This window comes from Serinus canaria, chromosome 1A (assembly GCF_022539315.1).
Source record: "Serinus canaria isolate serCan28SL12 chromosome 1A, serCan2020, whole genome shotgun sequence".
In the NCBI taxonomy this organism is placed as follows: domain Eukaryota; kingdom Metazoa; phylum Chordata; class Aves; order Passeriformes; family Fringillidae; genus Serinus; species Serinus canaria.
The window spans coordinates 45,521,755-45,544,410 of NC_066314.1; the positions used below are offsets into that span (position 1 = coordinate 45,521,755).

The 22,656-nt window shown below is 38.3% G+C and overlaps 1 protein-coding gene across 1 annotated transcript in view; it reads left to right on the plus strand.

Moving 5' to 3' along the window:
• Positions 1 to 10,999, plus strand: part of SCYL2 (SCY1 like pseudokinase 2) — a 34,574-nt gene extending 23,575 nt beyond the window's left edge. Inside the window, exons 13-18 of the mRNA XM_030237912.2 lie at positions 1,628 to 1,746; positions 2,353 to 2,453; positions 3,003 to 3,069; positions 3,194 to 3,280; positions 4,358 to 4,477; positions 5,072 to 10,999. Coding sequence (XP_030093772.1) covers positions 1,628 to 1,746; positions 2,353 to 2,453; positions 3,003 to 3,069; positions 3,194 to 3,280; positions 4,358 to 4,477; positions 5,072 to 5,722 — 1,145 coding nt within the window. The 3' untranslated portion in view covers positions 5,723 to 10,999. The remainder of the gene's footprint in view (positions 1 to 1,627; positions 1,747 to 2,352; positions 2,454 to 3,002; positions 3,070 to 3,193; positions 3,281 to 4,357; positions 4,478 to 5,071) is intronic.
• The last annotated feature ends 11,657 nt before the right edge of the window (positions 11,000 to 22,656 follow it).

Here is a 22,656-nt window from a genome sequence, read left to right on the forward strand (position 1 = left end):
TTATGTATGACATTTGAGCACTAGTACATATATTTTTAGTCATCAGGGCCTGGTGCAGTTCTGAGTACTCACTGCAGTTCTTGGGCTGTGACACTTAGGTGGACCGGGTGCTCCACAGTGTCAGAGGGGCTGTTTTCTTCAGCAGAATATATGAACTGTCATCTTTCAGATGCTGGAGCTTTTGAGATGTTACTGTTGCCTTCTTTTACCACTCTTGCATGGCAGATGCTCTAAATGATGGTGTATAAACTTGCTGTTCCTTACTGCAGGTTTTGTTAGACTCATTTTGTTGGATATTTAGGCACACAGTTGTGCCTGTGGGCAGAACACAGTCTGGGTGAGGTCTCCCAAAATGACTAACAAAACCTAATGGTTTGGTACATCTGGGAGGGGAGACCTCACTCCCAGTTGAACTTTCCTCCTGCCACTTGGTGCTTACCTATCACAGGATGTGTGATTTTGCCAAACTGAATGGGCTTAAGGAGTCCAGATGACCAGAGCCACTGCCAAGGAAGAGTTGTGACTCCTTGGCCAGGTCTGGAAAACAGTGACTGTTTCCCCTCCTGACACCAAAGTGTAGGTGTACAATTGGTGTAGTCCAATTGTAACAGTTGAGCTGCCCTGCCAGTAACCCTCATTAAACAACTGTACTAATATGTGATGGCAGCATTATTTTTATTTGCTCAAAAGCAGCAAGAAGGCATCTTGTCTGTACTGGTCTAAAGCTGCCTGTTTCCCTTAACTCTTGCAGCTTTGACTTTTATTTGCTATCTAAAAATAAGGAACTCTATTTTTTGCTTTAGTTGTGTTAATTCTGAATTCTACTCAGATACAGTGAGTGAGTGAATCCTGGTTTGGAAATGATGGGCTGAAATCAGTTTTATGTACTCAGGCTCTCCTTTCTTCCAGAATCATAATACAATCCTTCACCATCTTAGTCTTGGTGACAGCTCTACCAAAGAAAGTGAGGAAAGCTGTTGTGTCTTTCATGCTAGTGTGTTCAGTGTTTGCTACCAGAGCTGGATCATTTAAGCAGAGGACTTCATGTCAGAAACACTACAGAACGTTTGGGTTTAACACTGGGTCTCTCATGCCTGCCAGGTTTCTTTTTCCACTGAATTTGAAACAGATAAAGATTATGCATGAGTTCTGATACTATGTGTAACAGTCCAAAACTTCTAGTTAACAGTTCTTGAAAAAAATCCATCAGAGAGCAGGATGATAGTTAATCCTAGCTACTTGTAGTGAGCCAGGAGAGAGAGAACACATCCTTAGATGATGCAGCTTGATTCCTCAAGTGGCAGTGTGTCAGTTTGTGGCAAATCACTTGCACATTCAAAGATGTATATTCTCAAATAATTGATCAGAACAAGACACTCACTAATACCAGGTTTCATAGCTGCAAAGTGTGACTTTGGACATCTGTTCTGAACTGTAGCAAAGCCTCTGGCTGTTTGTTGTGGATCAGTACTTAGCCTTTAAGAGTCTCTTGGTCAGTTGGTCCCTGCTTGCACGCAAGTGCAGTGGTTGCTCAGCTCCTCAATACATATATGAGTGTGCTACTTCAAGTTTGTTCACATTGTTTACTAAACTTAACAATTTCTCCTATTTTGATGTTCTGTGTTAGGTATTTACAAATGTACATTTACTCACAAAAAGCTGGGAATTACCAAAGAACAGCTTGCAGGAAAAGTATTGCCCCATCTGATTCCTCTTAGTATTGAGAACAATCTTAATCTCAATCAGGTAAGAACATGACTGTTTTGCATGCTTTTCCTTGATGATAATCAGAGAAAAAATTTAAACTGTTGTCATAAAAAAATTCATACATTACTGCATGTCTATGTCTATTGTGAAAATAAGCAATAGAAAAACCCTTCCCAATTTTACTGTGTTTCTGTGTTTGAAGCTTGTTATTTTTAGTCTATTTAACTGATCTGGTGTAAAATTTCAAAATTATTTCTGTCACCTTCCAAATACCCTGCAAAAGCAGTTAGCTACTAACATAATAAGTATTAAAATAAAATGCTATGATGCTACAGAATATTGGGAAAGGGAATAATAGGTTGGTTTGTTCATTTGAAAATGAATCTGGTAATACTCGTGTGGAGATTTTGTATGCATTGGCCTGTTTCAATTTTTTTTAGTGACATGTATTTTTCCCTGTTTCAGTATGCACTCTGCTTGTAATTTATCTAATGTACAAGAATGAAGGTGGAGTATAAATTATTTAAAAGTCTACACTTTTTCTTACGTTGTGTATTGTAGGTTTATGAGGTATTACCTGCTAAGTTACACCTATCTGAATTCCATCATTGCAAAATCCAAACTTCTTATGTATTTCTTTTCCAGTTCAATTCTTTTATTTGTGTTATAAGAGATATGCTCAATAGATTGGAAGCAGAGCATAAAACAAAACTTGAGCAACTTCATGTCATGCAAGAGCAACAGAAGTAAGTGTTAATGTTTTGTGTTGGAGAAGTAGTTATTTTTTGGCAAATGTTTTTATTGCTAGACATAGCAATAAAAAAATCAGGTAATTCTAAGTTCAGTAGTTGAGAATTATGTCAAATAAGCACAGTTGTCAGAAGATCTGCTTCTATGTGCTAAGCTGCTTTCCTGTAGTTGCCGAGAAATAAATCATATCATAGAAGCATAAACATTGCAGCCTTTCAGAAGGCTGTGATATTTTGAAGTATTTGGAGCTATTTTATGGAACCTGATATGAGGTGAGATTTCTGAGACAAAATAAGTTGGGATATCTGAAATCTAGGTCACCCTGCTCAAAGGGAGAAATGAAAACCATGGAAAATTATTAGGAGATGTTTACTATTTCTCAAAGGAACATTTGCCAGTCTCCTCAAGGCATTATATTAAAGTGGTTGCTCTCGATGCAGTTGTTTGGTATTATTTAAATGCAGAAGAATGATCTGCATTGTTAGATTAATGTTGTGGATATGATTGCAAAGTTTTCTTCTTGTAATATACTCTGCACTATGTAGATCCTTGGACATAGCCAACCAAATGAGTGGGGCTGAAGAGGCAAGATCTAGTGGTACAGGCAATCAGGTAAGTAACAGTATGTAACTTACACATAGAACATGGAAATTTAAAATCACTTAGTTGATATTTACATCACCTTAAATTGCAGTATTTCAAATAATGAAGGTTTTTTTTCTTTGAACTTAAACAGATTGACAAGGTATTTAATAATGGAACTGACCTTCTAACCAGTGGATCTGATAGTAAAGAGAATGAGATGTCATCAGTACAGAGAAAGGTGTGCTTTGCTTTATTTTGTAATTCTTTTTTTTCCATCTGTCTAATCCAAGGCTGATAGGGTTGCAGAAAGAGAGTGTGTGTAAATAGGTACCATATTTAAGGCTTTAGTAGAAAAAGTAACTGCTTTATATAGTCACATGAGAAGGTCCATGAAAAACGTTCAGATCATATCCTTCAATTTTCATGTAAGCCTTTCCTTGAAAATATGTTTGTACGAAGTAGGCAGCATTAGGATTATAAATTTGTGGTCATTTTCTTTCTCCTTAATTATAGATTTAAATGAAACTGAAACTTCACCACTGGATATAGGTAGGAAAAGCAAAACAGGGATCCTTATGATAACATGACAAAGAGAAATTAAAACAAAATGTAGAATTTTAAGTAGTAGTAGAGACTAACTTTTACTGTACCTTTCAAAGTTAAGTGAAAACAGTCAATATGTGGTTAAATACAAGAAGTAAAGGAAAAACATAGCATAACAAAATATAAGCAGTAATACAGTAAACATTGTAAAATTCTTTTTGTACTAATTACGGAAATGGCTGCCCAGAATATTTGTTTTATCATTTTTCTTTCTAGTTATCTGAATCCTTGCATTAATTTTAAAGTAGGGGGAATGATTTAATTATTTCATCCTTCATTATTAACAAAAGTAGAGTTAAAATCCTCAAACTACTCTTGAGCAGTTTTAAAATGAAATTCCCTTTTCAACTCCACAGTCAATTGCATTTCTAGACCAAGTTAGTAACCATAGAAAAACAAAAACTGTAAAGAACACTTTTTCTTACTACCAGTATTAAGGAAACAAAGCTAAAGAGGTTTTGCTGATATATCTCTTTTATTTGAGATCTGCCCAAATTTCTCATTATGCTGCTCTTAATATTATATTTATTTGCTTGAAGTACTTTCTAGCAATATGGTAAATATTATAGTAGATTTCACTTGCTGCCTTTCTCTTTTGTGTAAATAATTGTATTTACCACATATTATTGAAACAGTACTAGTATGAAATTAAAATATGAATGCCAGAATAACCATTTTGTGCAACTTACTACCAGTACTTTCCCTTTTAAAGGCCTCACTTACACTGGAAGAGAAGCAAAAGTTAGCTAAAGAACAGGAACAGGCACAGAAACTGAAAAGCCAGCAACCTCTTAAGCCCCAAGCAACTACAGTGACACCTCCAGTGAAGCAGGTGAGAAAGAACAAACAACTGCACTCTTTCCGTTGGAGCTCTGATGCTTTTTCGAGGGCTGTATGCGTTTAGCATATTTTTCCTCCTGTGAGTCACTTTTGTTTTCTCTGGTGGTACAACAGCACAGCTGAGAAAAGCTAAATTAAATTTTCATGTGCCTTCCATTTGCATAATTAGCAATATTCCCACTTTTTAAATTGCTAGAGTTTCCAAAGGTATCATTATTATCAGAAAGTCATGGTACTAGATAAGGAAAAAGGACATACTAAGAAAGGTTTTTCTCTGAAGAGTTTATTAAGGAAATATATATAAGATTTGGGGATAGGAATAGGGCATTTAAGCAAACAGTCACAGGTGGTGCTGTGTGTGGAGTCTTAGATGTCAAATTAAAGCTGCATAACAATTAGTTCTAAGTAGCAAAGAACACAAATAATGTAATTTCTCTTGTGTATTATTACATTTCACTCCCAATTCCGTGCAGTGAACTCTAATTTCTGAAAAATTAATGCCAGGTCTACAGAGGTAATGATAAAATACTGTTGCCAGGGTGTCTGTACAGGAAAAACATTTAACTGCATTTTATGTATTTTGCAGACAAAAGACTTGACAGATACCTTGATAGATAATATGTCATCTTTGACCAGCCGTCCTATCAACCAAGCTCAAGTTGCATCTTCAAACAGCTTCTCCTCCGTTCCTTCTATGGGTGTTGGAATGGGATTTTCATCACCCATTGACAACACAAAGAGAAATATGACAAATGGACTAAATACAAATATGGGGTTTCAGACTGCTGGATTCACCATGGGAGGAGGACTTGCAACTCAGAATTTCTTCAGTGGTCCAAGTGCAACAGGAGCAACCAAGATGAACATGGTACCACCTGCCAATATGCCAAATTACAGTCCTATGAATGCTGCATCTGCACTCTCTCCACTGACACAACAAAACAGACCCCCAGATATGTCTGCTTTAGATAATCTTTTTGGTCCTCAAAAACCCAAAGTTAGCATGAAGCAGTTGGCTCAACAGAAATCAAGCCAGTGGGTTAATCAGTTTGTGCCACCGCCAGGGTCCCCGAATGCGAGCAATACAGCCTTGGCACCTCAGATGAACATGCTAGCACAGCCAGGCTTTGGTATACAGGGTAATCCTTTCTTTTCTCCTCAGAACTTCTCACAACCAGCAAACACCATGACAAACAGCAGCTCAGCTAGCAATGACTTAAAAGATCTTTTTGGGTAAAATGTTTTGTTTTCTTCCTTCAAAGATTGGTGAAATTTGGATCATGGGTAAGCTGATTAACATCTGGTTTTTATTAATAAAAGCATGACTTGGGGAAACTTTCAACCCAGCAAAGTAAAGACTTCTGGGCAGGAAAAAAGGCTGATGTTTCATTCACCTGGTACTGCAGTGGAATTGTGTAAGTGCAAAGTCATCTTACATGCTAAAGATTTCCTGTCTCTTTACCACCATGAGAGTGCTGAAGGTAGGATGCGTATATTCATCTGAAAAAGAAGAATGCTGAAATTATTCAGAGCTGAACTCAGTCAAGTCCAATGAAATTTCCTGCAAAATTTTGTTTAAGTTCAGCAAAAATGCTTAGGGGCTAATGCTGCTATTGGATGCAAACCTGGAGAATTACTCTTGTTGCCTGAATTTGTCACAAGCTGTCATTTTGTCCTATGACAGTTTGCAAAAAGAAAATTCTTATGCTGGCCTAAAAATTTTGGTAGCCAAATTGTACAGAGAGCACTCTAACCTATAACTAAGGGCAGAACTGAGAAGGGAGCATGTTTTGACTTTCTTCTCTCATGTAAGCTAATGTAATGAATGTGGTAGTAAACTCTAACAAGATTGATCAGGCATAAGTTGTTGTTCTAAAATTTGGTTTAAGTTTGGGACAGAGTAAGAACACTGCTTCAAAGGTCATGCTGGTTTACAATCTCTTTTATAATGCCAGATCCTTGTTACAAGCCCCATAGCAAAAGCAACATACCACTTAAGCAGGATTTTAAAATTCATGTGGTGATTTCATCACATTTACTGTATATTCCATGGTTTTGGCTAGTATGATACTGCTTCTAACTGATGTGAAAAAAACCCTCTAGTTATGAAACCTCAAAAAATGAATGTAAATGTAAAATTCACATGTTGACTGCCCCAGCTGTGTAACTAAACACATGTTACACAGTTACACAGAAATATCTTGAATTAATAATTTTTGCTCAATTGAGACAATGAAAGAGGATCACCTTATACAATTTGCACAGGGTTTTGTGAAAAAGCAGGCTGCCATAAATTGTTTTGACTAAGAGTGAACTATTTCATTTTACTTTTGGTTTAAATCAAGTCCTTATGAAGGATAGATTGACATGAAGTGATTTCTCAAATATGGATGTGTAAGCTCTAGAGTGTATGATAAATACACAGGTATTTCAGATCCTTTTTATTGTATTAGACTAAATTCAATAAAGGTCTTCAGAAATCCACGTAGTAGTTTCTTCTGCTTCCAGAAGGTGTATGTTCAGCTTGCCCATGGTGGAATCTCTGCTCTGTCAGATACTACTGTTGAGTTTTAACATTTTTTTTCCCTAAGAATTTCAAGAGCTTTCTTACCTAATATTTTGAAGACTATAAATTGTTATTTTAAGAAGGAAAGAACTAGTTACCTTTTTTATGGAAAGCCTACTTGCTTTATTTTTCAAAGCCTTTCACTGAAGAAACTCTTCTTTCATTTGCTGCTTAAGAAACCAAAGGGCCTTATGCTGTAAATATGACTTGTATTTTGTTATACTTCCACAGTTGTGAGCCGTGATAGCATTAAGCATATTTTTTAAAGGATTCTTTATGTATTATAGCTGCTGCATTAGTCCTATCATTTTAAAATACCTGGGACCAATAAATTTGTGGTCTGGAAAACAATACCTAATACATTGTGATGCTTATGTGCTGTTAATATTCATGGTAAGCTTTGTAGGTCATGTTAAAATATCCATGTAAATTGAAGTACAATACTAGAACTGTTGAACAATTTAGGTTCATTTACAGTTGCTGGCACTCTATACTCTCAGTCACACTCATGTCTTCTTTTATGTCAACCCTTTGAAGCTGTGTTTTGTTAAGGTAACCTAAGGCAAGCCTTTGGAGAATTACTTGAATCTGTATTCCTCTAAATTATTAGGAAAGTAAGTCTATATTAAAACCAGCCTCTCATAGGACTTTACAATTTATTAAATGAATACATCTATGGCAAAGGCAGTCTTAAAAGTCAGTGTCCTGATCTGGGGTTACAGTCACTGATGTGTCTGGACTGGGAGCTTTTCAGAACTGGATTTAGTTTAACCTATTGCATGGAAAGTTGGACAAAAAGGATCTGATTTCATTTACTAGACCTTCTAAACTGTGTGGTTTGGGGTATGTGCTTTTGGCATGGGATGTACCAGAACATAATCTGTTTTGTAAGAACAAAGTAAAAATAAATCCTACAGGTTCAAATTAAAATAAGCTCTTTTTTGAAGTAGTAATGCAATGGAATAAGGTCTTTATCTGACTCAAGCAATAAGACTTTTTTCCATTTATATTTGAGAGCATAACTTTGATTTCTCTTGTTTGCTGCAATTTTCAGAATGCCCAGAGTGGAACAACAACAAAGAAAACTGGAAAGGGTGCTTACAAAAGCTTTAACAAAATCTTCCAGTTATTTAATTTTTTTTTAAACTCAATTAAACAAAAGCAGTGAGTCCAATCCCTTTTCCACATAGACACTGCTTGCTTAGTGTGTCAGGAACTCAGTGTGTTTGAAGTTCTCAAATGATTTCTTCTTAACTTAAAGCAAAGAGGACTTGCAAGAGGTAAGTCACCATAGCCATGTGCCACTTGGCTTCTGCTGCAATAGTTTTACTTTAGGAATCCTTGGCCAACTGATCTCTCCACTTAAAAGTTATGGTTCTTGAGACCCTGCAAGAGGCTGGAAGACTTGTTTTGTGGCCAGAGTGAATTGTTTGACAGCAGCAGTTGTGCTTCACATCCAAGTTGGTTTTTGGGAAAGACAAAGAGGAAGGGACAATATTACAAAATATGGGTATTCCAGGAGCCTCCTGTGGCTGAACTTGGATGGAAATCTGTGCTACATCTAGCTTGGCCTCAAGCAGAGGGTCTGCCTAGACCTCATGTAAAGTAAAGCAGAGAACATAGAATGGAAATTGGTACCTGGTAAAGAAACTACAAATGCTGTTAATGAAATAGTAATCTGGTAATGAGTTATTCTTTACAATGCCCTTCATATTCAACCTAATTTAAAGGAAAAATGTGGAAGCCTGTCAGGTTGTATCATGACAGCAGCCACTGTGCTCAGACTTGGCTCACCCACTATCAGCATGTCTTCATTCTACTGTGGAAATGATGACAGGGTCTGGGCTGAAATGCCCAGCCCATCTAGTTTACATTGATTTGTTAAAATTTCCCAAAAATTTTGGAAGGGCATAAGTTCTTATTCTTGAAGTGATTTATCTATATTTTGTTTTCTACAAAAGGATAAGATGAGTGAAAATAGCTGCACATCTTACATCAGTTGTGCTTTTCCTGCTCTGGTGTATGCTAAATGAACATGACAGCACCAAGACAGCAGTGTTTTCCATATTAGAGCTCTTGGTTCCATTTGGGTTTGAGTATTAAAGTGTCTGAAGCATCCTCTCAAAACTGAGTCACAGAAAACAAACTAATCCTGCTAGAGGGAAGGATTGTATTAAAGTGGCTTGAAAAACCTTCTCTACTTGGGCTGATGGAGTACCTTAAAACTACTGAGTTTCAGATTAGCTTAGAAACCCCTTGTTCTGACTCTTGAAACCAGAAATTAAATGGCACAGGTGTCACTGGGGGAGGGAGCCCATCTTCTGTTCCTTTTCATCACACAAGTGGTGTGACTAAGGCACAGAACAGCCCTTGGAACTTGCTTATGCAGGAGGGAAGCAATACCAGTGGAGGCTTTTGAAAGGTAAAGGAGTTACCAATTATATGGGAGATGGGGAGAGAAATTTTACTGAGAGCATGGGTAGATGCTAGGGTTTTTTTTAAATGAAGGTACTATGTTCTCCTCACTGTGAATAAGAAATGTTGTGGGGAAGTTATAGCCTTACACAGGTGTTGAGTACCCCAAGTAAAAGGGTGAATTTTTGGATGTGTAGGTGCACAACATTTCAAGCCTTATTCTTTAAAACTTTCCTTTTCTGTTTCGTCTTTTTAGCAGCCACTGGTTCACATTTATGTGGAACCTTAACAAATACCCTGATTGCCTTTTAAAGTAAGAAAAATGTATGTTGACTTTTGTATTATAACCTCTGTTGTAATGTTACCTGTGTCTGTAGATAGCTAAGTGTGATTATATTCTAGATTATAGAATTTTTGGATTTTTCCATTTACCTGCACCAAAAAAACCAGATTAAATGAGAAGCTAGATTGGAATTAAATTGCATAAAGCAAAAACAAATTAAATGAGAAGGTTAGATTTTTAATTAAATTGCATAAAGCTTCCATACAGGTTAAGAATTATATGATACTTGTGTTATCTTTTATTTATAGTACATGCTTAGTCTGCCTACATCTGTGTGACTTGAGCAGAAAAGGAAAGTTTTTAAAACATAAGTTTATGAACACTGGATCTTGCATTACAATGAAGCTTTTGGACTTTGGAGTGACCTTTGCTTATTGATTAGGGTTTTTTATTGGGGTTGGGTGGGATATTGGTGATTTGTGCCATTTCCAATGAAAGGAGCATAGGGAGGGGGGGGTGCAGAAAAAAATACCCTGTTGTATATGTAACCCTTTTATTTGTTAAGAGATATGCTGCATTTTATATATTTATTGTGGACTTTTCTGTTGGAAAGCTGTGAGGAAACCTATCTGGAGAATTTCAGATGAGTTAGCTGATTTTCAAGTGAGGTTCTGCCTTGTACATTACCTTCCATTAGGTTTTGACTGCTTTGCAAGAAAATGACTCAAGGCAGTAAAACCTTGGATTCATACACCAAATCCTCTTGCCTTTCAGGCCTCACCCTTGTATCAACATAACAAATGAGCCCTGAAGTTGTATTGTCTTTAAGTTCTCTGGAACAGGTCTAACTGCTGTACAGATTTCTGAGATGAAGCTGTAAATCAAAATGTGTTATAGTGAACTCAGGCCTTGTGCAAAATATTTAATACTTGTTTATTTGTCTAATTGTACAGTCTCTGTACTAGTGGCAGTTTTATGTTCTGATTGTAAAACATTAAAATTCTCATGAGATTTATAGTGATATTGTTGTTGTGTCAGCCGTGGTTCATAAATAGAACTGTCATAGCATGGCATTAGTGTATATCTGATTTATTGGACAGCTCTTCAAAACCAAAATTATTCTTGTATCAACTTTTAGATCAGTTTCTTTAAAGCTATGTAAAAGGTACAGTGACAGTTTTCAGAAATACACATCACTTTGTACTCTGAATTAGGTTGCCTATGGAAATAAATGAATTTTCATATTTTCACGTTGGAAGATATTTTTATTGATAATTTTCATTAAATTAACTAACAGTAACTTCTGTAGAAAACTCTTTCCCTGTTCATTTTGTTTGAAATACATTTTATCCCATGTACTTCTGAGTTAATTTCTTAGAGATTGCTCTCCAGACATTTGTCAAATGTCATCACATATTGCCTTCATGCAGTGGATTAAAGTTCTGGGGGAAAATTGCCACACTAGATGCCTCTAAAATTAGCATTTACTTTTTCTGATCACACCATGTGATCTCAATTTGCATTTTCACAGCTGACTGACCCAGAAACCAGCCCTTTCTGTAAACCTGAGTTTCAAGATACAGTGCTTTGGCAGATTAGTTTGCCAGCACTCTGAAGAAATGTAGTTCTTAGCCTTTTGTATGGTATCAATTGTTCAAGTATGAGACATCTGATGTCTGATCTGATTAGAAGCATCATTGTTGCCCAGAGATGGTGTGGGAGAGTAAAAGAACAAAAAAGATACAGATGAGGTGAAAATGGAAAGGTGGCATCAGCTGGCTTCAGTTCTCTCTTTGTTTTCACTTGCTGAGGATGACAGCAGCCCCTTTCCTTCCACAGCTGTATCCATCCACCGAGGACAGTCCTGTCATATGCCAGTCCCCTGCTGAGAAAATGCCTGCTTTAATTTGCTCAGCTAATCACAGTCCTGATCTGACTGGCATGTCCTTCACCCTGGAAATGTTCTCTTTGCCTCTCCATTTCTGGATATTGGTAGGATCCACAACTCCTACCTGTTCATGAAGCTAAAAGGTTTCAAGTGCTGAAATCCAGATGTTCTGGGTTGGTTTGTTATGGAGTAAAGTTGACATTTTTATAAACTTTTTATGAATCCAGATAGCCTAAATCTTCAAACAGGGAAGCTGCTTGGCTTTTCTTTACTTGGAGTCCTTTGATATTGGCAGCTAATTGTCTGTATTTCATCACTTAAATATCTCCAGCCTTTGGGTTTGTCATACACCAGAACTTTAGATTAATCTTTTTTATGTTGGCATTTGTAGAGCTGTGTTACCAGCTGGAGACCACTGCAGTTGCTCAGAGGATTGAAGAATGGTTCATGAGGTAACAAAGTGGATTTTGATTTCCTGTGCAAAACTGACAAAGCAGGAATTCAGTTTATACTACTATCCATGCACAAACTCAACAGCAGCTCAATAAATACTAGTTATCCAAACTCTGAAATAATTTACTAAGTGTTCTAGACATAAAATTTAAACTCTAGGCTTTTTTAAATTTTTTTTTTTCCTCTCTAGGACCCCTGCCTATGAACTGTACTATTATGGATCTACTGCAGTTTCTTCCTGCAAATTAAGGCTGTCCTGGCTGTGGAAACTCAGAAATGGTAGAAGTTGAATGACCTACCTACATTTACATACCAATTTTTTAAAGGGTTTTTTCCATTGTCTTGCTTGTGCCTTAATATTATTTGGCCTTTTATGATGGAATTTCTTAAAATGCTTCACCTTTTGCACAACATCAAAAGGCTAGGTTTTACACTCTCCTGCAATAGTTAGCCAAATAATCAAAGAAGAACCTCCATTTGTAAATACATCAATGAAAACATTGCTATCTTTTACCTGAGAAGCAGGGAGTTTGGGAGCTGAAGTTATGACACAGGCAGCCTTTGTTCATGTCAGTCTGTTTCTCCTTCATGCAACCTAATACTTGTAAGAGTAAACAAAATCAATGCCTTGAAGAGCTTGCTTTCCAGGAGGTGAATTTAGAATCAAACACCACACAGAAGAGTAACTGCTTATCTTGTGAACAGAAAAATCAAGTATTAGAGCAGGGAACTAAAAAAAAAATAGAATTGCAATTCCTGCTGTTGCCATGCAGATGAAATAAACACTCACCTATGGTACAAAGCTGTGAATAAGCATTTTAACCAATGTCACAGCAGTGACTTCAAATATTGCAAATATTAAAATGCTAATGAAGCAATCAGAGGCCTCTGTAATTACTGTAAATTTCATTTGAAGAATCTATCCTAACTTGGCACCAGATGGATATTTTTATTATTTTAATTTTTTAGAATTTCTAAAAATAATTGTGTCTTACAATGATTTTGACTTACAATGAAAATCTTAGAAAATTAAAGCAGGAGAATCAGAAAAAAATAGAATTAGACTGGAATATAATATATATATTCATATGTATGAATATATATATAATATATACATTCATATATATATACATATACATATATATATATATATATATATATATATATATATATATATATATTCATACTTTTGTTGAATGGGAACTTCAATTGTAGACCTTCTTCAAATAGCCTTATCCTACAAATCCTGGCTTTACTTGGCTACAAAATAGGAAAAAAATCAAAGTATTTGTAGAACTATATACAATTTTGGTGTAAGCTGTGCTTAAATTCCTGATCTGTTCTACAAAATATCAACAGAAGTATTTTCTGTGTAAGTTTCTGACTTGATAGATACTAAATGTTATTTCTGCAATTAGGGTAATTTCCATATTAAAGTACTAACATTTTAATAATTATTCTGTGCAAGATTTAAGTAGTGTTTATCTATTATTTTTTATTATCTGGCAAGCAGGAAACTGTTAAATTATCTGATTTTTTTTTTTTTCAGTTTGATTGTCCTTCCTGGTTTTATGTTTCCTAAAGAATTCATTGCTTGAGTCTTACTGATTTACAGCCATTACAAATAAAAGATTTGCAGTGAAATAGCAAATACCTCTTGCAATATCTTCATTGCCACATGTTGCAAACCAGAGCCATACAGCTGAAATTCTTTGATTTAGCAAACAGTAAATATTTTTCAAGCTAACCAGATCATTAATTGGCTGCTGGGTAGGAAGTGTTACCTTATTCTATCCATGATGTAGATAGCTCAAAGCTGTGATTTCCTGCACATTGCAGAGATTAAATAAGGATGTCTTAAATTATGTGTGTGTCTTCACACATAATTTCCAAGTTAACTTAGCTCAATCCCACGTATAGCACTTCCTTTGTCAGAATTTTCCTTTGGACCATGTGCCTGCTTTTCCAGGCCCTTTCTGGTGAAGGCATTTCTTGCATCTACTTTCTCTTTGATTTTTTCCTGCATCAGTGCTCCCAGGCAGTGCATGGCTGTAGAAGTAGAAGGACAACCAAACTCAAGGGCTTCTGACAATTTCTTTTTTCTGGCGATGCTTGGTAAGGAATGCTGACTTTATGGCAGTGACAGGCTGAATTCTGTGCTTGTTGCTTTTCAGCTGGAGATTGTTGCTTTGCCATGAGGGGCTGCTGAAGGGAACCTCACATGAGGCTCTTCATCTTGGTGTGATGGTCCAGCTTCTGGCAAGCCAGTGGAGTGGGCTGATGAGCAGGCATCACTTTGCCTTGTCTTCTATCCACAGGCAATGTGAGCCTGGAGTAGAAATGTTAAAAGCAGCTGCAGGTGAGTGACCTGAAGGATTACTGAATCCAGGTGCCAGAGTGGTACAGCAACCCTTCAGTGCAGAGAGGCAGAGTTCAGGGAATTGCTGAAGGAAAAAAAAAATACACCAAAAAACAGGAAGGACAGTGGAAACTGTCATCTGCAAAATGCCAGAGTATCTAGTGCCTGCCCTGCAGGGCTGGGCCTATTTTCTTTGAAATTGTATCTCCTGCCCACCTGCTTTCTTCCCATCCCTGGGGCCTGCACAGAGAGTGCTGCTGGATGCTCTTTTATGGAAGAGCCTGACTGGTCCTGACAGCTATTGCTGCTGCTGAAGGGCAGCTCTTGAACCCTGATTTAATCTAGTCTTAACACTCTTATTGGAATGTTTCATTTCTCTCTGTTTGCTTTTTTTTGGAAATGACTACTTTGTTAAATTGAATGACTGCAATTAGAAAGTTGAATAATTCACTTTTTCCCAGTCCCTGTTTTGCTGTAGCATACATTTTCTAGTGAAAGGTAGGTCAAATATTCAGTATGTAAATATACAGAAAGATTAGAGAGGTTGGAAAGGAACTGCATTAAATCTGTGAGTTTTAAAACAAAATTTATTTGAACATAAGTAATAGTAATTAAAAGTACTGTCTTGAGCTGTGAGTTACCAGTCTCTGTGTCTTTCAAGAAGCTACAGTTGTTTAATTTGATTTTTCTTCATTTTAATGCAGGCATTGTGAGGGAAGAATTTTTATTTTCTGTGTTGCTCAGGTTCTTAGTTTTGAAACACTAGTGGTTTTAAATTGAAATAGAGCTGGTTTCCTTTCTGTTCTTCCAAAAGAGTGCAGGAGATGCTAGGTGTTTAGTCAGTGATTTCAGCTAGCTAAGCAATGGAAATACCTTTAAAATTATGGCAAAAGCACGTGGGTTTTAATTTTTTAATTTATAGGTTGTAAGAGATTCGACATATTTAGTCATTGACATCTGTTAATACACTGTTAAGTGTATTAACTGACATCTGTTAGCACTTAAGATACTGATTTTAAACAAATATCTTGCTCAAAGAAAAAAAATATTTATCATTTTAAGCTGTCTCTATGCCAATTTTAAAACAAGAAAAGATTACATGAAAGGTATTCTGGAGCTTGTTTTATTCTAAGATAGCAAACTGCAGTTCAGCATAAACACAACTCCTCCTTAAGTCAGCTTGAGCATTTGTAGATTTTCATCTCTGTTTTTAAGATTATTGTGACTGCTCAGTCATTGTTCTCCCTCATTCCTTCTCAGCCCTTTGCAACTTCAAACCTGCTGCCCACTTTCCACCCTTGCTTGATGGAAGTGTTGTTAAAATGCCAAAGACAAAGAATAATGTAAAGAATTAATTTTATGGTAACTGTTGCCTCATTAGAGGGACCAACTTTGCACCTGAGGTGAGGGAAGGGCTGTAGGTAGAGATAGCTCTGGTTAGACACTGGAAAATTCATGTAAGGGAGAGCCCCAGGAAGGCAGGTTTTTTAAATTCTGTTCTTCATGTAGTAGTGAATTTTATTTTCATGTCCCACAGTTTTTGTTTCCAACAGTATTTAAAAGGAAAAATAAATCCTTCACTTCTACCATGATGTTTTCTTCTAAATAGTTCAGATCTAGGATTAGAGAAACAAAATGAGCCACATTCTATAATTTATGAATCAGTCAAGTTGGCATCACCATAGGTGGTTATGAATAGTATGTTTTAACTGTGCTGCCTGGAATAGATTATCTGTTAAATGTGGAGAGAAGATAACGCCAAAGACTGTAAAATACATTTTTCTAGTAAGAGGTAAAGGGAAAATACAAATTTGAAGAGGTGGAATGATCTTTTGAATAACTTGGAACTAAAAGATTTCTAAAAACATCAAAGCAGTTCCTTACTGATAGAGACAGGCTGTAAAATGGTATGATATGTTAATTTCAAAATGATCTGTAAGGTACAGTAAAACTGCCATAAGGTGTCACTATAACCCAAGAAACTTTCAAATAAATTTCAAACATTATAGTAATAGTCTTGCCCAGCTACAAGACTTTTCTTACACAGCTTTGGGAAAGTAAAAAAGGAACTATTTTTAATTAAAAACCTGTATTCCTGTATGCACAAAAATCATCATCAAATATATCTGTGTTAGTGCAGTGGTGGTAAAACTGCCCATTTTCTTTTTGTGGAAAAAAGAACATACTGAACAGGAACTTCACAGGAACAGGATAGGAAGTTTCCACATGGAAATGTTTTAAAAGCCCTCTTACAGTATAAGGTAAGAAATGAGTACTTAATTAGCAGCTTTCAGTAAAGAAAATTATAAACAGGAATCCTTATTTCTATTGTTATTTTGTTATTATAAAACAAATAACAATATTTGTTTTATAATAATAAAGTATAAATTATATTTTATAATATAATATATTTATATTATATTATTAAATAATATAATATAATAAATATATTATATTATTTTATTATATAATAGATTTATAATATATTTCTATTATTATTAACATCCCAGGAGCCACTATTTTTATTTTGTGTCCAGCTGTGATCAGATGTTTTTCATACCAGCGATCTGATCAGGAAGCAGAAACTAGAAACTAAAGAGGGATTTTTAAAACCATTTGGAACTAGTGCTGGTTTTGCTGCAGTTATCAGGGAAACAAACATAACATCTGACAATTTGATTTGGGCTGACTCAGCATGAAACTTTTTAACCTGGCAGGAAAGCACTCAGTTCTCATACATGGTAAAATAGAAATCAGGATTCTGAAGTCTTTGACTCTATCCTCATTTATGACAGAAAATTGTAGGTGTAAAGCCAGAGGTTTCAAAATCTGAAGGACCAGATTGATCATTTACTCTAAAGCTTTGCATAACATGGGATCCCAGGTCACCTCTTCTATCTTTGACAGCAGATGCTGTAGATCTCCAAGGCTGAATTCCTAGAGTACCCTCTTTTTTATGTAACGTTACAATGACTTCTACAGGTGCCAATAGAAATAGGGTCTCCAGTACACCAGACACTGGACAAATACAAAGCAAGAATTGGCTGAAACCCAAAATTTTGTGCCTAACAAAAAAATATGCTTGTCATCTGAGTGGACCCCTTAGGCACTGCCTAAGAACATGGTTTAGTGGTGGACTTGCCAGTGCTGGGTGAACAGATGGACTCTATGATCCTAAAGGTCTTTTCCTGAAAGAACAATTCCATGATTCAATGAAATCTCCCAGACATCTTTTACCAAGGCCTTCTTCTTGGGCAAAGCATTGTCAAACTCCCAGTGCTCTAAACATTGAAGTCTGTCAACCCTAAAACCTCTGTGCAGATGAAACCAATAGCCTCTATCTCTGCTTCATTACTTTGCTCCATTTGAAAGAAATGGAGGAACTCAAAACTTTCAAAGATACTTAGTTTTGAAACATCAAAATTTTAAAATTCAATTTAATTTTAAAAAATCTTCAGTTAGTAAGAGAGGTTACTCAGGATTTTCTAGCCTTTGAGGTCTTGGTAAGAGCTAAAAAGGCAAAGTCATCTTGCTTTAACAAAAGAAGGTTCCTCCAAATAACAAGAGCAAACTATGATCTAAAAATCATCTCACAAGCTCCAGGAATGTGATCACATGGCCTTGGACTGAAAAGAAACTGATCAAAAATTGACAAAGGTATTCTTATGTATTTCCACTGGAGGAGCCCAGCAGCCTTTGGTTATCGTTAAGGTTGGTCCAGCACAAAGTGAAGCATGTTTATGTAAATTCAGCAGAGACACCAAAAGGTTACATTGACTTTCTCAGGATGTTAGTGTCACGGTGTCAATTACTGTGATAATTAAATACTTGTAAAGAGATCAAAATTTTATATTTTACAAGCACTGGGAGAAGTGACTGCTTGCAAGACAATCAGCACATGAAATGTATATGCTAACCAGTCTGCACTGAAAGCAGTAGCAAAAATCTCTTTTAAATGTGGCCAAGACTTTATCCCATCCATTATGTTGAGGAATCATCAGTAGGAGCAGCATAAAGATGGTATTTCAAGGCTTTTCAACAAAAGAAATAAGTGTAACAAATTAGATAGCCTCTAGGGGTACATTTACTTGTGCCAGTAGAAAGTACTGTTCCACATAAGTTATGTTTATTGCTAGTGCTGATATTTGCAAGCTTGGTTTTCATAAGGGGTTGCTAAAACTCTGAATCAAGCCCTGTGTCTGCAAGGCACAGCTCTTGTTAGGAAGGCACATCTCCTGTATGTGCACTTGACCAGCTTTGGGTTTTCTTGCTGCTCACTTTACCCTTGAACATCTGAGGTAGTGATGGTGTTTGAGCACTCAGCAGTGGCTGTCTGCATGCTGATGTAGGTCTGTATTGGGTCTAAAATATGGTTTTAATGAACTCACTAGTTGTCTCTAGGGATAGGAGTCTGTAGTTTCAATAGTAGTAGTTCAATTGAAACTTGTAGTTTCAGTCTACAAGCTATGTGAGCCATAGAGTTTTAATTTTGCAAAATATTTCCTTACAAGTGCAAGCAAATGCTGTGTGTTGGACTCAGCCCCAGCTTGCATACAGCAGATTTAAAATGAATCTATGTAATCCATTGTGTTTTAAGGAGGTCTGAGATAGCAAAAGGAGAATCACAATGTGGTATAATTTCTGAAAAAGAAAATTAGGGCACAGGTTAAAACAGGAAAGAAAAAGGCAGTAACAATGACAGCTGGGTCTACAAGGGCTGTTAGCATGTTAGGTCTTATCCAGGAAGAGTTCCTCAGCTGATGCTCTGAAATGTGTGTTGGGATTAGTCCCACAGGCATTGCCATGGCATTGCCATGGCCTCATCCAGCACATTCCTGTTGGGAATTGGGAGGTGCCCCTGTGGATGGTGCCCCAGCAGGAGCAGGGCACTGCCAAGCTGCTGTGACAGTCTCTGCAGCAGTGCTTTGGAATCCAGGCAGTTTGTTACTTTGTGAGCCTGAGGAGGAGGAAACAGAGAAGCAGCACTGCTCCTGTTGAGCTGCCTGCCCTCAGAGAAGCAGGAGTGAGTAACCCACTTTCTCTAGACCTCAGAGGAAGGATCTGTGGATTTCTAAAGGGGCTCCTGCTGAAGCACTGCAGACATGCAGGAAGTGAAGGGTTACTGAGAGTGAAGAGGAGGGAGAGAGGAAACCTGCTGTGAGAAATGTGAAATTATGTTAATGGTGAGGCAAGTGGTATGGATAATGAGAGAGCCCCACATCCTTGAGAGGAGCATACTCTGCCAGGGGCCAGGCAGGTTTGGTCTCTGAGGCCCCAAATGCATGGAGGACAGGCTTCAGACATCTGTGCTAAATGCAACTAGAGAATGTGTGGATAAGTGAACAAAACAGCACATTTTAAGCATAACTCTTTTCTTGTGTCTGCTCTGGGCTCTCTTTACCCAAACCAGGACCAGAAGACCAGAAAGATGAGCAAGATAAAGCCCTTTTTTCCACAGCAGCTGGCAGGTATGGGTTTTGAACACCACTTTCCAACCTGAGTTCCAGTCTTCCAAAGTGAATTCCTTGCACTGGGGTTTACACCATTTCCAGTTTGGACCTGGGTTCTTCCATGATTTCAGGTGTTCAGCTGCCATGAGAGCATTCAGAATACTATCTCAAATGCCAGCAAATACATGTTTGTTTACATGGAGGACAATTTTGGTTTGTAGTTTCTCGTGTATATATTCCCAAACCCATACGTACCTGTGGTGTCTGGCAGCTGGCCTGCTGGGGTTCATTTTCTGTGTGCCTGGTGGAAATTGGAGAGGCTGCTTTGAGGCACACACCTGGTTGTGCTGGGCCTTGCCATTGTGCTGACCTTGCTGCTTTGCCTGTCCACACACCCCAATGGTAAACCAGGATTAGGGGTCTGGAGTGAGAAACCAGGAGAAATTCTGTCTTTTTTCACCATTTGGAGATAGGCAGATGCAAGCCTGAGCAGCGTGAGGAGGGGGAGGAGGAGGAGGAGGAGGTGCAGCTGCTCCCAGGGCAGTGGGATGTGCTGCAGGGAGGGTGGCTGGTCAGTCCTTGAGCTGGCAGTGAGAGCAGCTGCTGTTCAACCCAGCTAGAGAGGCACACACCCAGAGAAGCCCTGCCAGAGGCATGTGGGTAGTGCTGAGATCTGGAGGTACCCATGCTCTAAAATGCTTGCTATGAGAGGACTGTTCTGCAAGGACAAAAATGTGTTGGCTGTGCTGAGCCAAGGCTTCCTACATCACATGAATTATTCAGAGAGGAGAAAGAAACTCTAACCAGTGCTGCAACAAAAGAGACTGCAGCAAAGGCAAACTCTCAGCTCCTAAGTATGCTCCCTCTCCCTCTCTTCTTCCCTCCTGGTTCATACTTGGAATAAAGGATTTCAAAGAAAGCTGCTTGCCTGCCTCACACAACCCTGAGAAAATGTATTTTCCAAAATCGCCTTCCTCAAAGTGGAGCTGGGACAACCCAGACATTTGGTTTTTGTATTATGGAGAGTCCTAAAACCCAGAGATTGGGGGACCATGCAAGGAGCCAGGAGAGGAATGAAGTGGTGGATGGATGGATGGTCCTTGCACAGGTTTGGCCCAGATTTACATCCTACTCAAACCTGCTCACTCAGTTCAAACACCCAAATGAGGAGTTTTTAAGTGAAAAGAAGTCAGATCCAGTTTGTTTCTCTGGAGGAATTGTTTTCTGTGTTTCTTTTTTTCTTCTGTCTCTCTGTAGAGTCTGGGTAGACCAAGCTCTGAAGAGAAATTTGGGGGAAAGTGTGGCCCCTGAGCCTGGAAGGATAAGGACAGTGCAGGGCAGGAGGGAGGGTTCAGAGTCACCCACTGGCTCAGGGACACCAGGTGGCCGGTGGCAGAGCAGGAGCTGGGGTTGGTGGGGGGGCAGCTGCCTGCCCTCCACACGGCAGCTCTCAGCTGGGGTCTTCCAGGGACAATCAATCCTCATTGTGCTGCTGGCCTGATGAGGCACTGACAGGTACTTAATTTCACTTTCCTTGTAGGAGTGAGGTAATGTGCCAAACACAAAGCTCTCCATTTTTCTAACAATCTACAGAGTTTCTGCCTTCCCCGTCACCTGAAGGGAGGGACTGATGGGAGAGGGAATATATTAAATGGTTTGTGGCCTTGTGGTGGTTTTTTTTAATTGTTGTTGTTTGTTTGTTTTGGGTTTTTGTGTGTGGGTTTTTTTTTGTTTGTTTTTTGTTTAACTTGTCCACAACCCAAACCCAGTATCTGAGGCCTTGCCAGAAGCAGAAATTCTTCAATTGACCCCAGCCAATGTGCAGGCATGATGAGTGGAGTGGCCAACTGCATTTCCACAAGAGTTTTCATTAAGTACTTTCTGCCACACTAGGAAGAGTGTTGTTTTCACAAAGTCACACTGAGTAGGACTGGTTCACCTCTTTGAGCCACTCTGTGTTTCAAAAGTGCAATGGATTCAATTTATGGCTGGTCTTCCATCGCTTATTCAAACAGCATTGCACCAATGCCCCTCCATGCCTGTCTGCCCAACAACATCAATAATAAATGACCAGGCACAGGAAGGCAGCTTTGGGTTCAAAGCAGCAAGTGTGCTGGGGTAGGGGGCCTCCCCTGAGTGGGGCTACACAGTGAATGGGAGCTGTAGCTTGCAATAATTCCCTCCCTGCAGAAAGATCTCGTAAATATTTAATGAACTGCTGGCCCTTGCCATAGATGAGGTCTTATTAGCGAACTGGAGTGGCTTGAGGACAGGTATTGTGTCTGTTACTATAGCACCACCTTGCACAGGATCTCGGTGTGAAAGAGGCAGGGGAGGGAGGGAGGGAAGAAAAGAGGGAGGGATGCACTGAGGATGAGCCCCAGCGAGCCAGGCTGAGGTTTGCCTGTGGAGCAGGCAGCACCTCCTGCCCAGGGAGGCTGGCCTGAGCAGCACCTGCAGCTTCCAGCTGCAGCCTGGAGCCGCTGCCCCACGCAGGTACCGACAGCAGGTACCAGAGCTGCTCCCAGGGCCACGTCGAGCCCCTGAGTGCTTCTGGGGGGGCTTTGCTCCACAGCCTTTCCCTTCTGGCTGTGCAAGATCTGACTTTTTTTTTTTAATTATTATTTTTTTACCCGCTCCTTTCTTGAGCAACTGGTTGTTGTTGCAGAGGTCCGAGGGAACTGGTGGAGGCTCCCGGCTCTGGCGTTGGGAAATATGACAGCAGAAGTGAATGCTCGTTAACCTAAGGGATTACTG